This window comes from Equus caballus, chromosome 13 (genome assembly GCF_041296265.1).
Source record: "Equus caballus isolate H_3958 breed thoroughbred chromosome 13, TB-T2T, whole genome shotgun sequence".
NCBI classification, from domain to species: domain Eukaryota; kingdom Metazoa; phylum Chordata; class Mammalia; order Perissodactyla; family Equidae; genus Equus; species Equus caballus.
The window spans coordinates 9,950,596-9,964,955 of NC_091696.1; the positions used below are offsets into that span (position 1 = coordinate 9,950,596).

A 14,360-nucleotide genomic window follows, 5' to 3' on the forward strand; every position below is an offset into this window, starting at 1 on the left:
GGTCAAAGGAGAGAAGTTACTGTTCTCGTCTCCCCTCCTTGATGGCCCCCCCGGGGAGATACACAGCAGAGGCTCTGAAGAGGCACAGACTCTGGACCAGCGCTGTCCAAAAGGGACAGCATGCAAGCCACAAACATCACTTTACACTTCCTAATAGCCACATTAAAAACAGTAAAAGGCGGGGGGGGCTGGCCTGGTGGAGTAGTGGTTAAGTCTGCACACTCCGCTTTGGTGGCCTGGGGTTCGCAGGTTCGTGGGTTCAGATCCCGGGCATGGACCTACACACTACTCATCAAGCCACGTTGTGGCAGCATCCCACATACAAAATAAAGGAAGATTGGCACAGATGTTAGCTCAGGGACAGTCTTCCTCACACACACACACAAAAAGGAGGAGGAAACAGGTTAAATTAATTCCAATAATCTACTCAATCTCAAATATTCTCATTTCAACATAGAATCAATAGTTATTAATGAGATATTTACATTCCTTTTTTTATATTAAGTCTTCAAAACCCAGTGTGTATCTTGCACTTTCACTATATCTCAATTTAGACCGGCCACATTTCAAGGGCTCAGTGGCTACAAGTGGCTGGTGGCCACTGTCTTGGCCACAGCCACCTGAGAGTCAGGCCTGTCCGAGCTTGAATCCCAGCTCCAGCACTCGTTCACTGGGTGACATTGGGCAAGGTTCTTTAGCTCTTTACATCTGTCTTTGTATCTATAAAATGTGCACATAAGATTTCCTACGTCCTAAGATTGTTGTGAAGATGAAATTAGATCCTGACACAGGCCAATTACTCAATAAATGTTAATTGTCATTATTATTAGCAATTTATGATAAATATCATATGCTGCCTATTAATTAAAAGTGCATGAAGCGATTGATCAGTGTCCAGTGCCTCTTCTCAGCTCTGGGTGTCCTTCCCATTGTCATTGGGGGCCATGCTGCTTGTCTCTTCGGGAGCCACTTCCTTCCCAACCCCCTTGAATCAGTCTCCTGGGTGTCCCCGATTAGCTTCAGCCACAGCCTGGGTAGAAAGATCTGTCGCAAGCATCAGCATCAAACATCTCTTCCCTCCGCCCTGGGACGCATGTATTAACTTATTATATATCCATTTATTATTCAGCAAATGTTGATTGAGTGCTCTCAGCCCTCCTGGTGTTGGGGTCACCAGGAAGAGGACATGGTCCTTCTCTCCTGATGCCGTCAGATTCTGAGGGACACCCTGTGTCTTGGTTCGCTCTTTCATTCAGCACGTATTTATTTATTGAATTTATTCATTCGGCATTGTGCTGCGTGTTGGGGCTAAGACAGGAAAGATAGACGTGGTCCCTCACAAGGGTGCTTACAATCAAACCATCACAAAAATAAACATAAATGTGCAGTTTTCCTAAGTTCTGGAAAGGAGCTATGACCCATGAGGATGACCTAGTCAGAGAGGTTTTCAAAGTCTTCCTGAGAAAGCAGTGACCCTTGAGCTGAATTCTGCTGGTTGCGTAGGAATGATTTAGAGAGAGAGGGAAGAGCATTCAAGGATGAGAGAATGGCATGTGCGAATGTCCTGTGGTGTGCGGGAATAGCTGGTGAGTGGTGGGAAGTGGAAGAGTATGAGCAAGGGTAGATCTGCAGGTGCAGTGGTGGAGGATAAGGGGAAAGGACCCCAGAGCCACAGCACTGTGACTCCGGATCCCTTGCCCCCAGCCTGGGGTAGAGTGGTTCAGCCCCAACTGCACGGAACGTTGCCGCTGCTGGCCGGGCAGTCGGATGGAGTGTGAGCTCTCTCAGTGTGCAACACACACAGTGTGCCAGCTAAAGAATGGCGAGTACGGATGCCACCCCTATGGTAAGCCCCTCCCCTCATGCCCCCCCTGCCAGCCTGCCAGAGTGGGTGTAACACCAGGGTGCCCTCCATTGACCGGAGGAGCCGGGGTGTTGCATTGGGTGGGTGAGGTGGCTGTGTATGGGGCCTGCCTGGTGGCAGTGGAACCAGCCTCATGCGTTCCCCTTTCTCCCCTCTGCAGGCACTGCCACCTGCTTTGTCTACGGGGACCCTCATTATCTCACCTTTGACGGGAGGCATTTCGGCTTCATGGGCAAATGCACCTACATCTTGGCCCAGGCCCGTGGCAATTTGACAGGTAGGGCCCTAGAGATGCCCCTGGCCTGGGCATGGGGCCGAGGTCAGAATAGCTGGACATGGGAGCCCCATGGGTGGCAGGAAAGGGCCCAGAGCAGATGGGAGCAGGGCCTTCTGGAAAGCTAGGGTTGACGCAGCCACCCCAGAAGCAGAAATTCCTCGGGCCCAGATGAACAGGGAAAATACAGTTTAAGACGCTTCTCCTTATCAGTTGCTTCCTTGGCCAGCTTTTATTGAGGGCCCGCCTTCCATAGTGACAATAAAGGGACAAGAGAAGTAGCACAGACCTGCTGCCCTGGAGGATGTCCCAGGGAACTGAGGGGAGCCAGTTTCGCGGCATGGTTGCAGGCTGTTCTGGGAGAGATGGACAGTTCCCCTGTGCTCCTCTCGAACTGCAGAGCCGCTGTGTCTGTGGTCCCGCAGTGCCGGGTGTGGGTACCACCCTCACCTCTCCCAGCCTCAAGAAATGCTTGTCGAATGAGCCTCTGGGCCCTCTTCATCCCTCTCCCCACCCAGAGCCATTCTTTAGGGTGACAGCAAAGAACGAGGAGCGCGGACAGGAAGGTGTGTCCTGCCTGAGCAAAGTCTATGTCACCCTGCCCGACACCACCATCACGCTGCTCAAGGGCAGGCGCACGCTGGTGAGTCCCTTTCTTTAGTTATGCTTGCAGCCTGTCCTGTGGGCGGCTGTGGCCTTGGTCCTGGCCGGCTCCTCCAGCCTCCAGACCCTCTCAGGGACGAGCTTAAATCAAACAAGGCTGGCGGGGGCCCTTTGTCAGTTCCAGGGCGCTGCAGTGGAAGAAGTCATTAGGATTGCTGTGGGGGGTGTTGCGGTTTCCAGCGCGGATGTGGGAGTCTGCTGGGGGTTCTCCTTGAACTCCGGATCTGTGTCTCTGCCTCCTCCCTGGACCCCGCCTTCCAGGTTGGGGGTCAGCAAGTCACCCTCCCAGCGATACCTTCTAAAGGCGTCTTCCTGGCTCCAAGTGGGCGATTTGTGGAGCTGCAGACAGCGTTTGGTTTGCGGGTGAGATGGGATGGTGACCAGCAGCTGTTTATAAGTGTGTCCAGGTGAGGGGGCGACCCAGCGAGGCAGCTGGCACTTCTCCCCGCTCTGCCCCCACCCCCAGGACCCCTGCATCCCTTCCCCTTCCACTCTAGGCACTAATTCTCACTCAAGGGTAGGAAGCCCCCACGCTCAGCTGGCAGAGGCCTCCCTTTGGATGAGGAGACAGCAGGAAATGGTTTCAGGGCAGCGTGAGAATAGCAGGATATACACACAATGCTTTGGGAATGTGCTTGAAGGAGTCCCTAAAGGGCTGTGGGAGCTTTCAGAAGAGTGGTCACTTGACCCCGGTCTTCAAGAAAGAGCGGCTCCCCAGATGCACAAACAAGGGCCAAAAGACCTTATAGAAACAGTGGACAGCAAATGTAAGAAGAAACTAGAATGTCTTAGGGCCAGCCAGAGGTTTGTTAGGGCTGGAAGAAAGGGGTGTGAGAAGACGGGGGCTCAAGAAGAGACTGTAAAGATGGCTCGGGGGCAAGGGCTGGGAGGTCCTTGTGTGCCTGGCGCCTGGCATGGAACCTTCCTCTGAGTCGGCACCTCTTTGTGCTCTGCCCACCTTGAGCCTGGGTCCCCCAGCTCATCCCCTCTCTGCTGTGCTCCCTCAGATGACTGAGGTCCCCTGTCTCCATTAACGCCTCCTCCACTCCTGGCATGCCCCTAGCACCTACTCTGGCAAACTCTGTGGTTTGTGTGGCAACTATGATGGCGACAGTAGCAATGACAACCAGGAGCCGGATGGCAGCCCGGAGCGAGATGACGAGGAGCTGGGCCACAGCTGGCAGATGGTGGAGGATGAGGACGTGGAGTGAGTGGGGACATCCCCATCTCTGTCTCCACCGTCCTGCTCCTTTCCCCTTCTAAGAACGAAACACCAAAAACTGGCATCATGCCTTTTCTCCTTGCCTGCACGCCCCCCACTTCTGTCCTTCTCCCCATCCTGTTCCTGGCCAAGTTCACGAACTCGACCACTCGGCTCACCCCCACTGTCCGTCGTCCTCAGGCATTCTGAACAGCCCTGCCTCTCACTTGGGGACTCCAGGTCTTCCCCCCTCCTTTAGGGCTTGGTGTTCAAATGATCTCCACTAGGGGTGCCCGAGAACCGGGGCTGCAGTGGGAGGGGCCAGGATGGAGGTGACCCTCGGCCCTCAGGGCATTTGGGATGGGTCTCTTCCAGGTGCCAGAAGAACCAGGCCACTCCCCCGTCTTGCACCTCAGCCTTGCTGAACGGTCTGTCGGGGCCAGAGTTCTGTGGACGGCTCGCGGACTCCCATGGAACCTTTGAGTACGAATGAGGCCAGGAAGGGCCGTGCAGGCGGCCACTTGGCACCTGGGGTCCTCCTGGGCGGGAGGTGGGAGGTGGGAGGTTCTGTCCCCTCATTCCCTCTGGCCTGGCCTCTCTCTTCAGGGCATGCCTGCCTCACCTCGGGGCCTCTCCCTTCTTCGAGAGCTGCATGTTTGACCTGTGTAACTTCCAGGGGCTGCAGCTGATGCTGTGTGCCCATATGGCGGCCTTGACTGAGACCTGCCAGGATGCTGGCTATGTAGTGAAGCCGTGGAGAGGACCGCAGTTCTGCCGTGAGTCGCTCCCAGGGCAGGGCCCCTTCCTTCAAGATGCAGATGCAAGCGGAGGGCTGGCATCTAGGAATGCTAGCACCAGCCTGGGGGTCCCTAGTTGGACCCCTTCACTTGCACACCAGGACAGGGAAAGCTGTAGTCAGAAATAGCCACTGAGAAAATCACACAGCCTTCCCAGCCATCTGAAGCTCTGCAGAGCAGTGCCCGTACGTGTGCACACGCATGCCCAGGTCACCGACCACATGTGAAGCATGGACGCGTGGCGTGGGAGGGTGCACAGTGAAAGCTGAGCATCTCAGCTGGCTTCTCCCAGTCGCTCTCTTCTTCTCGAGATTGGGCATGAGCCGCTAGCTGCGGGCCTTCAGAACTCGGCTGTGAACTAGCTATGGACCTTCTTTCTCTTTGCCCTGTCCTGTCTCATGCCCTTCTCACCTGGGCCCCTCCTTCCCCCAGCTCTGGCTTGCCCACCCAACAGCCACTACACCCTGTGTGCCAAGGTGTGCCCCGACACCTGCCATTCCGGCTTCTCCGGCATGTCCTGTCAGGACCGGTGCGTGGAGGGCTGTGAGTGCAACTCGGGCTTCGTCCTCAGTGGTCTCCAGTGCGTCCCCCGGTCCCAGTGTGGGTGCCTCACCCCCGGGGCTGGCTACTTCAAGGTGAGCGCCGGGGCTGGGCAGCCAGAAAGCCCTCCCCCCGTTCTGAAGTCTGTGCAGGCTCGTGGGCCAGAGAGAGAAGAGGGGAAGCCAGGGGGTCATAACACAGTTATTTCCCACACCGCCTGGCAGAGGCTGACACCCCTGGTTCTCTCCCCGTCCATCCCCCTGCCCATCACGTCTCCTGCTAAGGGTCTCTTTCTCCTGCTAAGGGTCTCTTTCTCCGCTGAAGCACTTTGGCCCCTCCCTGGGCGCTGTCACCACAGTCTTCTCAGAAGCAGCATTTAGAGACACATCTTCTTCTGGGGTGCTTCTCTCTTCCTTCTTTGCCTGTCCCTCTCCCAAGGCCAGAGAATGACACAGATGTCCGGTAAAGCCCTCTGCCACCTAATGCCCCTTTGGCTCTCCTCCCCACCCCACATCCACCCACCCTGGTTCCAGGCTGGCCCACTGTGTGCTCTTTGTCCATGCCTGGCTCTCCTCTCAATTTCCCCTTCTCTGTGCCCCTTTTCACCCTACTCTGCCTCCCAGCCACCACGCCTATTGGAATCTTTCCCCTCCTTTGAGGCCCTGTTGCCATGCTACCTCCTCTTTGAAGCCTTCTTTTTTTTTTTTTCCTTAGATTTTATTTTTTTCCTTTTTCTCCCCAAAGCCCCCCCGGGTACATAGTTGTATATTCTTCGTTGTGGGTCCTTCTAGTTGTGGCATGTGGGACGCTGCCTCAGTGTGGTCTGATGAGCAGTGCCATGTTCGCGCCCAGGATTCGAACCAACGAAACACTGGGCCGCCTGCCGTGGAGCTCGCGAACTTAACCACTCGGCCACGGGGCCAGCCCCGAAGCCTTCTTGATAAGCAAAGGCAGAAAGCATCTTGCAGGGAGTGCTGAGTGTCTGTCAATGGCAGAAAGCTCTCACTGGGTGCCCTGATTGTCTTCTTTGGGTCCACCTCGTGTTGGAGCACAAAGTCTGTTAGTTTACTTGTTTCCTCCCCCCCCCCCCCCCCCCGCCACTAGACTGTGAGTTTTGCTTAGGGCAGGGACATCATCCATCTGGTTCATTCCTGAATCCTTAACGCCTGGCACAGTGTAGACAGGTAAATATCTGTTGAAACAGTGAAGGAGCAAAGACATCATGAGATGCCTGAATAAGCAAGCCAGTGCCAGACCTATGCAACTAAGCCTGGAGCTTTGGGATGACAGGATGCCTCCCCAGTGAGCAGGCCAGTGATCTGAACACAGTGGCTAAGAGTCAGACCTGGGTATCACTTCTTTCTCTTCCTTCCTTCCATCCCCCAGATAGGGCAGCAGTGGTTCAAGCCAGGCTGCAGACAGCTCTGTATCTGTGAGGGCAACAACAGAATTCGCTGCGAGCTCTGGAGGTGCCAGCCCCAGGAGGTCTGTAGTCTGCAGGGTGGCATCTATGGCTGCCACGCCCAAGGTGAGCAGTCGGGGAAGGCAAGCAGGGGAATGCCCGTGCAGCCCATGCAGCAAGGGTGTAGCCCTGCCCTAAAGCAGGTTCCCCAGAGAGCTGAGCCATAACCAGGGGCTAGAAGGCAGTTCCCCAAGCCGAGCAGGTCTTCAAGGACCCAGAGAGTGAGGTTGATCTAGTCCCTGTCCTTGACCTCTCCGAGCCAAGCCAACCACACCGATGAGCCATGGGTACCGTTCCAACGTGGACTCGCCAGGATGGCAGCTCAGAGGTCACGCCTCTCTGAACTCCATCTCCTCCTCCCCAGGGACTGGCACCTGCACTGTCTCAGGGGACCCCCACTACCTGACGTTCGACGGAGCCCTGCACCACTTCATGGGCACCTGCACCTACGTCCTGACCCAGCTGTGCTTGGTCAGGTCCCTAGAGAACACCTTCGTTGTGAGTGCCACCAATGAGTTTCGCAGTGGGAACCTGGAGGCCTCCTACGTCAAGGCTGTCCACGTGCAGGTCTTCAACCTCAGAATCTCGCTGATCAAAGGCCACAAGGTCGTGGTACGTGCCTCTGCTCACCTCCCAGGCCCCACACCACCGCCCGCTCAGCATCTCTGCACCTCCTTGTCCGCAGGCCCACCCATCTGGCTTCTGGAGCCCCTGGGGGTAGCCCACAGCAGACCCAGCCCCAGTTCCTGAGACACACCCGCCATCCCCATCCTGTTCCCTGGTCTTGGCCCTGTTCTTGTCCTTGTCTCAAGCGCCTTTCCCTACCTGGTCCTCCCTGCCTCTGTAGCTGGACGGTCGCCGGGTGGCCCTGCCTTTGTGGCCCGCACACGGCCGGGTGAGCATAAGGCCCAGTGGCTCCTTTGTCCTCCTCTACACGGACTTTGGGCTTCAAGTTCGCTATGATGGGAACCACCTGGTCGAAGTGACAGTGCCCTCCACCTACGCTGGCCGGCTCTGCGGGCTGTGCGGTGCGTTCCCTGGACACCTGCGGTCAAAGCTGGGACGGTGGACAGGAGCCTGTCTTGATCCTAAGACTAGGTCCTAAGACAAGGAGCCTATCTTGGTCCTAAATCAGATCATTTAGGAGTCCTAAGTGCCTGTCCACCAGTTAATCGGTTGAGGGTGTTGTGTGTGAGGGTAGGTGTTAGGGGAAGCCGAAGGAGAAGAAGAAGAAAGGGTGGACCTTGGTCTCTTGAGTGAAGAGCGAGGGCTGCCTCTTCTGGGAAGGAAGATGGTGGTCCTGGGGCCGGGTCTGCTGGCAGGGCGCCTCTGTTAACCGCTCCTTCTTCCAGGGAACTACAACAACAACAGTTTGGACGACATTCTGAGTCCGCATAAAAGGCCTGTAGGCAGCTCTGTCCAGCTGGGGATCTCCTGGAAGTCAAATGAGTACTCTGAGCCAGGGTGAGCTGGAAAGGGGGGCAGCCAGGCTCGGGGAGCTGGACTGGAGAGGAGCCTCTGTGGGCAGCCCAGAGGTGTCCTTGTGTGTCCCAATCTCCGAGCCTGGGGTTGAGGAGGTGCTGCTCTGACCTCCCATGCCCTTGCTGGCTGATTTCTCCCGTGCTTACTGACCTCTCCCTGCAGAGCCCTCTTAGGAAGTCTCTCCTGAGATCTAATCTGCTTGTTTTTTTTTTTAATTGAGGTCACACTGGTTTATAACATTATATAAATTTCAGGTGTATATCGTTATATTTCAACTTCTGCATAGACTGCATCGTGATCACCACCAAAAGTCTAGTTGCCATCCATCACTGTACCATGTGCCCATTTACTCCTTACACCCTCCCCCGCCCCTTCCCCTTTTGTAACCACCAATCTATTCTCCTCATCTATGTGTTTGTTTATTTTCCACATATGAGTGAAGTCATCCACATTTGTCTGACATTTCACTTAGCATAATACCCTCAAGGTCCATCCATGTTGTCACAAATGGCACAATTTTGTCTTTTTTATGGCTGAGTAGCATTCCATTGTATATGTATACCACATCTCCTTTATCCATTCATCTGTTTGTGGGCACTTGGGTTGCTTCCAAGTCTTGGCCATTGTGAATAATTCTGCGATGAACATAGGGGTGCGTATATCTTTTCAAATTAGTGTTTTCCTGTCCTTTGGATAAATACCTAGAAGTGGAATAGCTGGATCATATGGTATTTCTCTTTTTAATTTTTTGAGAAATCTCCATACTGTTTTCCATAGTGACTGCACCAGTTTGCATTCCCACCAACAGTGTATGAGGGTTCCTTTTTCTCTGCAACCTCTCTAACATTTGTTATTTTTTGTCTTGTTATTTATGGCTATTCTGACAGGTGTCAGGTGATATCTCATTGCAGTGTTGATTTGCATTTCCCCAATAATTAGTGATCTTGAACATCTTTTCATGTGCCTATTGGTCATCTGTATATCTTCTTTGGAAAAATGTCTGCTCATATCCTCTGCCCATTTTTGGATAGGGTTGTTTGTTTTTCTCATTGATGAGTTGTGTGATTTCTTTACATATTTTGGATATTAACTCCTCATTAGAGAGATGATTTGCAAATATTTTCTCCAAGTTGGTAAGTTGTCTTTTCATTTTGTTGATGGTTTCCTTTGCTGTGTAGAAGCTTTTTAGTTTGATGTAGTCCCATTTGTTAATTATTTTCTTTTGTTTCTCATGCCTGAGGAGACGTGATATTCAAAAAGATACTGCTATCTGATGTTAAAGAGAGTCCTGCCTGTGTGTTCTTCTAGGAGTTTTATGGTTTCAGGTCTTACATTCAAGTCTTTAATTGATCTTGAGTTAATTTTTGTATATGGTGTAAGATAATGGTCTACTTTCATGCTTTTGCATGTGGCTGTCCAGTTTTCCCAACCATTGATTGAAGAGACTTTTCCTTTCTCCACTGTATGTTCTTGGCTCCTTTGTCACAAATTAGCTGTCTTGAGATCTGACCTTCTTCCTTCCTGCTGCAGCCTCTGACCTTCCTACTTGAGGGCACCACCTTGTTCTCTTCTCCTGTCCTTATTCCCCGCCCTGTCTCCCTCTCCACTGTGGCTTCAGTTTTGGGGAAGTTCTCTCCAGTCCTAACTCCTGCCCTTCCCCCTCTCCTCATCCAGCTGCTTTGTCGGTGGCGCTGGTGGCCAGCCCTCCAGATGCCAGGAGAAGGAAGCGGCAGACACCTGGAATAAGAACTGTGATATCTTAATGAACCCTGTGGGTGAGCCACATCCCCTGCTGGCCCCTTCTCCTTCCCCTAGGGCGGAAGACAGAGGAGGGGGACTGGTGAGGGAGGGAGGGAGAGTGAGACACGACATAGATAGACGATCAGGAGGAAGGCAAATGGCATGCCGAGGCTGCCTTCACCTTCTTGGGAGGCTGACGGGTTCTCGATAAATATGGATTTTGATCAAAATGGATGTCGAATTCCCCCCAAAGCAGCGGCATGGTTCTGCTCCCTTCCCAAGCTTCCTCTCCTCTCTCACACCAGTGTTGTTTCATCTTCCAGGTCCCTTCTCCCAGTGCCATGAGGTGGTGCCACCACACTCCAGCTTCGCCAGTTGTGTGTATGGCCAGTGTGGGAGCAAGGGCGACCCCCTGACCCTGTGCCGCTCCCTGCAGGCCTATGCGTCCCTGTGCGCCCGGGCCGGCAGGGCCCCTGATTGGAGGAATAGCACCTTCTGCCGTGAGTGACCTGATGACCCGCCCCCGCAGCCTGGAGGAGAGCCCCGGAGCCCTGTCCTCTCTTCCTTTCCCTGAACTCTGCTCCTCTGCCCTTCCCTCCACAGCCTGACCCTCAGCCGCCACTGGGACCCTCCTCCCTTCTTGGCTCTCCAGTTGCTCCAAGCCCGACTCCCGTTCTCTGCTAGTCTCCCTGCCCTGGCAGCCTCCTCCATCTGATTCTCACCTCACTGAAAAGTTCCTCCCTTGTTTAGTTACTGCCTCCTTCTCTGCTTACCTGGGCCAGCTCTGTTCCCTTTCTCCCTCTCTTTCCCAGGAACTTTTTTTTTTTTTAAAGCTTCAGTGCATGGTTGTGTTTCCTAGTTATTAGCTTAGTTTTCCACGTGAGCGGCCGCCACAATATGACAACTGACAGACAGGTGGTGTGGTTCCCCGACCGGGAAACAAACCTGGGCCTCGGCAGTGAGAGCACCCAATCTTAACCACTGGGCCACCAGGGCTGGCTCTCCAGGAACGTTTTTTTTCCAACTGTGGTAAAAGATACGTAACATGAAATTTACCACTTTAACGATTTTTAAATGTCCAATTCTGTGGCATTAAGTATGTTCACCTTGTTGTGCAACCATCACCACCATCATCTCCAGAACTTTTTCATCTTTCTGAACTGTCCCCATTAAACACTAACGCCCATACCCCCTTCCCCCAGCTCGGGGCACCCGCCATTCTCCCCTCTGTCTCTATGAATTTGCCTATTCTAGGGACCCCCCCATGAGTGGAGTCACAGTATTTGTCCTTTTGTGACTGGCTTATTTCACTCAGCATAATGCTCTCAAGTTTCATCCATTTTGCAGTGTGGCCAGAATTTCCTTCTTTTTAGGGCTGAATCATATTCCTTTGTGTGGATTAAGCCCATTTGGTTGATCCATTCATCTGATGGATATTCCCGGGAACTCTTCATGTCCCAAGGTCAGGGAGATGGAAATCACTCTGCCTTCCTAACACTGGTTTCTTCTTAGCTCTGAAGTGCCCATCGGGCAGCAGCTACAGCCGCTGTGCCAACCCCTGCCCAGTCACCTGCTTCAGCCTGACCACCCCAAAAGACTGCCCGGCAGCGCTGCCCTGTGCTGAGGGCTGCGAGTGCCAGAAAGGGCACGTTCTGAGTGGGGTCTCCTGTGTGCCCCTCAGCCAGTGTGGCTGCACCGACCAGTGGGGCTCCTACCACCCGGTGAGAGGCCAGACCGCAGGGGGCACACTGCCCTGCTCGGCTCCATGAGTATGGGGGCAGGAAGGCTCAGAGCCAGAGAAGGGGTAGGGCCGGGCAGTGCTAGGGGCTGAGGAGCAAGTCCAGAAGCCGAAAGGCTGAGAAAGGCTAGGGATGGAGGAGAGTACCCAAGTGGAGTGAGCCTCGTGGGGGCCCGGCCTGGGGGAGCCTCCCGTCCATCTCCGCCTTCCAAGTTTCTGTTGGCTCCGCTGATGCCCACGCCCCACAGGTCGGGGAGAGCTGGTTCACAGACAACACCTGCTCCAAGCTCTGCACCTGCTCCACCCACAACATCTCCTGCCTCCAGACGGCGTGCAAGCCTAGCCAGATGTGCTGGCCCCTGGATGGGCTGATGCGCTGCCGGGCCGCAGGTAGGAGGACCCACAGCTGCCCAGAAGAGCTCACCCCCTCACACCCTCTCTGGGTTCCTAGTCCCGCTGTACTGCAGAGCTTCTGGCGGGGAAAGACGACCCCTGCGCTGTCAGGAAGGGCTTCTCGGGGTTCACCCCTGGTTCTCCGAAGCGCCTGTGAACTTAGATGGGCTGTTATAAGTCTCTCCCTGGCAGAATAACACCCGCGCCACCCTACGCCTCACACCTGCTGGCCCTTGTGCTTCGATTCTCGTCTTTTCTTTGTCTTCCTTCCCTTTGCAGGCACCCCCTCCCCACCCCCTTCATAGCGTTTCCTTGAAGGTGGGGAGAACACCTATTCTTGCTCGAGGCTGGGCCATCCTCAGCCCCCTCTCTCTCCTTCAGATATGGGAGTGTGCCGTATCTTGGAGGAGTCCAACTACGTGAGCTTCGATGGCGCCTACCATGCCTTGGGGAGCACCTGCACTTACGTCCTGGTCAAAGTGTGCCACTCCACCATGGACCTACCCTTCTTCAAGATCACTGGCAAGAATGGGGAACGGGAAGGCCAAACCTCCACTTTCTACCTCCGCCAGCTCAACGTCAACATCTTTGGCTTCCTGGTCACCCTGCAGCAGGGCCACCGTGTGCTGGTGAGCTGGGTGGCGTGGGCAGGGAGGGATGACGTGAGCTCTGGGGAGAGGGCTCTGGTCCTTCTTCCTTCTCCCATGTCCTCCTCTGTAGATCAATGGCACACAAGTCAGCCTCCCCTTGACCTCCCAAATCCGGGGCGTCAGCATCACTGCCAGGGGTGCCTACACCGTGCTCAGCATTAACATCGGGGTGCAAGTCAAGTTCGACGGCAATGGTTTCTTAGAGATCAAACTCCCTAGAGCCTATTACGAAAAGGTGGGGAAAACACCTGGCTCTTCTCTAGGAGAGTCAGCCTCCAGGGGCTGATGCCACACTGATGAGGTCACTTCCCAGAAGGGAGGAGGGCTGTGCCTGTCTCTTTACCCTGGAAGAGGGGGCGCCAATGAAAATGCTCTCTACCTCCCCTGGTGCTCAAAAATCCCGTGTCCCCCCAGGTCTGTGGCATGTGCGGGAACTTCAACGGAGAGGAAGAGGACGAACTAATGATGCCCAGTGACGAGCTGGCCGAGAATGACACCCAATTTGTGGACAGTTGGCGAGATAAGGAGTCCGACCCAAAGTAATTGTCCCCGGAGACTCTCTGCCTTTTCATAGGAGCATGAGCTGGCATTCTAGACTGTTTGGCACACCCAGGATAGGAAGACAGGAGCATTCCTGTATGTGTGTAACTTGACGGCAGTGGCTTCCGGGTCCCAGGAATCTATTTGGGGAAACATGGATGTCTTCCTTTCTCGGCTTTGAAATGTGAGAGGAGCCCAAGTCTGTGTGGAAGGCTGGCCAGAGCTCAGAGCAGCTTGCGGGGAAGACAGAGAGGTCTTCGGGTCATTTGGGAGTGCCAAATCATTGTCATAGGTGGGGCAGTGGCTGTCCCTGTGATGACCCCCTTCCGTTCCCAGATGCCAACAAGATGAGCAGACGGTGACCCCAACAGAACAGCAGGAGAAACCGATTACAGACTGCAGGCCAGCTGACCTAGTGACAGCCCAGAAGGAATGCGAAGCGGCCTTTCACGCTCCGGCCTGGGCTGAGTGCGCCACCCGTGTGATTGTCAAACCCCTCCTGCTCGGCTGTACATACAAGCTCTGTGAGTTTGGAGGGCTAAACCATCTCCTCTGCGAGGCTCTGCAAGCCTTCGGGGCCGCCTGCGAGGCCCAGGGGCTCAAGCCCCCCATTTGGAGAAACAGCAGCTTCTGCCGTGAGTGTCCCCTATGGTCACCCCAAAACTGCTCCCAAGCCCTGCTCCCCTCTGTGTATCCCTTAAAGCTCCTTTCCGCTGGTTCCCGACCTATTTCTGACTCTTTCATGTCTCTGATGTGAACCGTTTACAGTAACCTCTTAGCCAGGGCCCCTGCCAACAAGAGAGCGCGGGCTGCTTCTCGTCTCTTCCTTCGCCAACGCTGCCTTTCCAAAGGAAGTGTAATCGAGTTAGCCCCCTGCATGGCTGTTGCCTGAAAGATTAAGTCCAAGCTCCTCTCTGAGATGTACTGGATCTTGCAAGCTACCCCGGCCTCTCCTCTCTCACCCCTGTTTCCGGGCACCTGTGCATGACCTGCACCGCATGACCCCATTCCCCACA

At 54.5% G+C, this 14,360-nt stretch overlaps 1 protein-coding gene across 2 annotated transcripts in view; it reads left to right on the forward strand.

Annotated features, from left to right (window-relative positions):
• The window catches only part of ZAN (zonadhesin), a 33,399-nt gene that overhangs the window by 11,025 nt on the left and 8,014 nt on the right, over positions 1-14,360 (forward strand). For both annotated transcript variants that reach the window (XM_023655363.2, XM_023655364.2), the window contains exons 15-34: positions 1,705-1,846; positions 2,025-2,141; positions 2,657-2,781; positions 3,063-3,208; positions 3,865-4,008; positions 4,378-4,485; positions 4,609-4,778; positions 5,232-5,434; positions 6,726-6,867; positions 7,166-7,413; positions 7,649-7,829; positions 8,154-8,265; positions 9,958-10,058; positions 10,347-10,523; positions 11,536-11,744; positions 12,010-12,151; positions 12,536-12,783; positions 12,875-13,039; positions 13,219-13,343; positions 13,681-13,979. In XM_023655363.2, the coding sequence (XP_023511131.2) occupies positions 1,705-1,846; positions 2,025-2,141; positions 2,657-2,781; positions 3,063-3,208; positions 3,865-4,008; positions 4,378-4,485; positions 4,609-4,778; positions 5,232-5,434; positions 6,726-6,867; positions 7,166-7,413; positions 7,649-7,829; positions 8,154-8,265; positions 9,958-10,058; positions 10,347-10,523; positions 11,536-11,744; positions 12,010-12,151; positions 12,536-12,783; positions 12,875-13,039; positions 13,219-13,343; positions 13,681-13,979 (3,304 nt within the window). The remainder of the gene's footprint in view (positions 1-1,704; positions 1,847-2,024; positions 2,142-2,656; positions 2,782-3,062; positions 3,209-3,864; positions 4,009-4,377; positions 4,486-4,608; positions 4,779-5,231; positions 5,435-6,725; positions 6,868-7,165; positions 7,414-7,648; positions 7,830-8,153; positions 8,266-9,957; positions 10,059-10,346; positions 10,524-11,535; positions 11,745-12,009; positions 12,152-12,535; positions 12,784-12,874; positions 13,040-13,218; positions 13,344-13,680; positions 13,980-14,360) is intronic.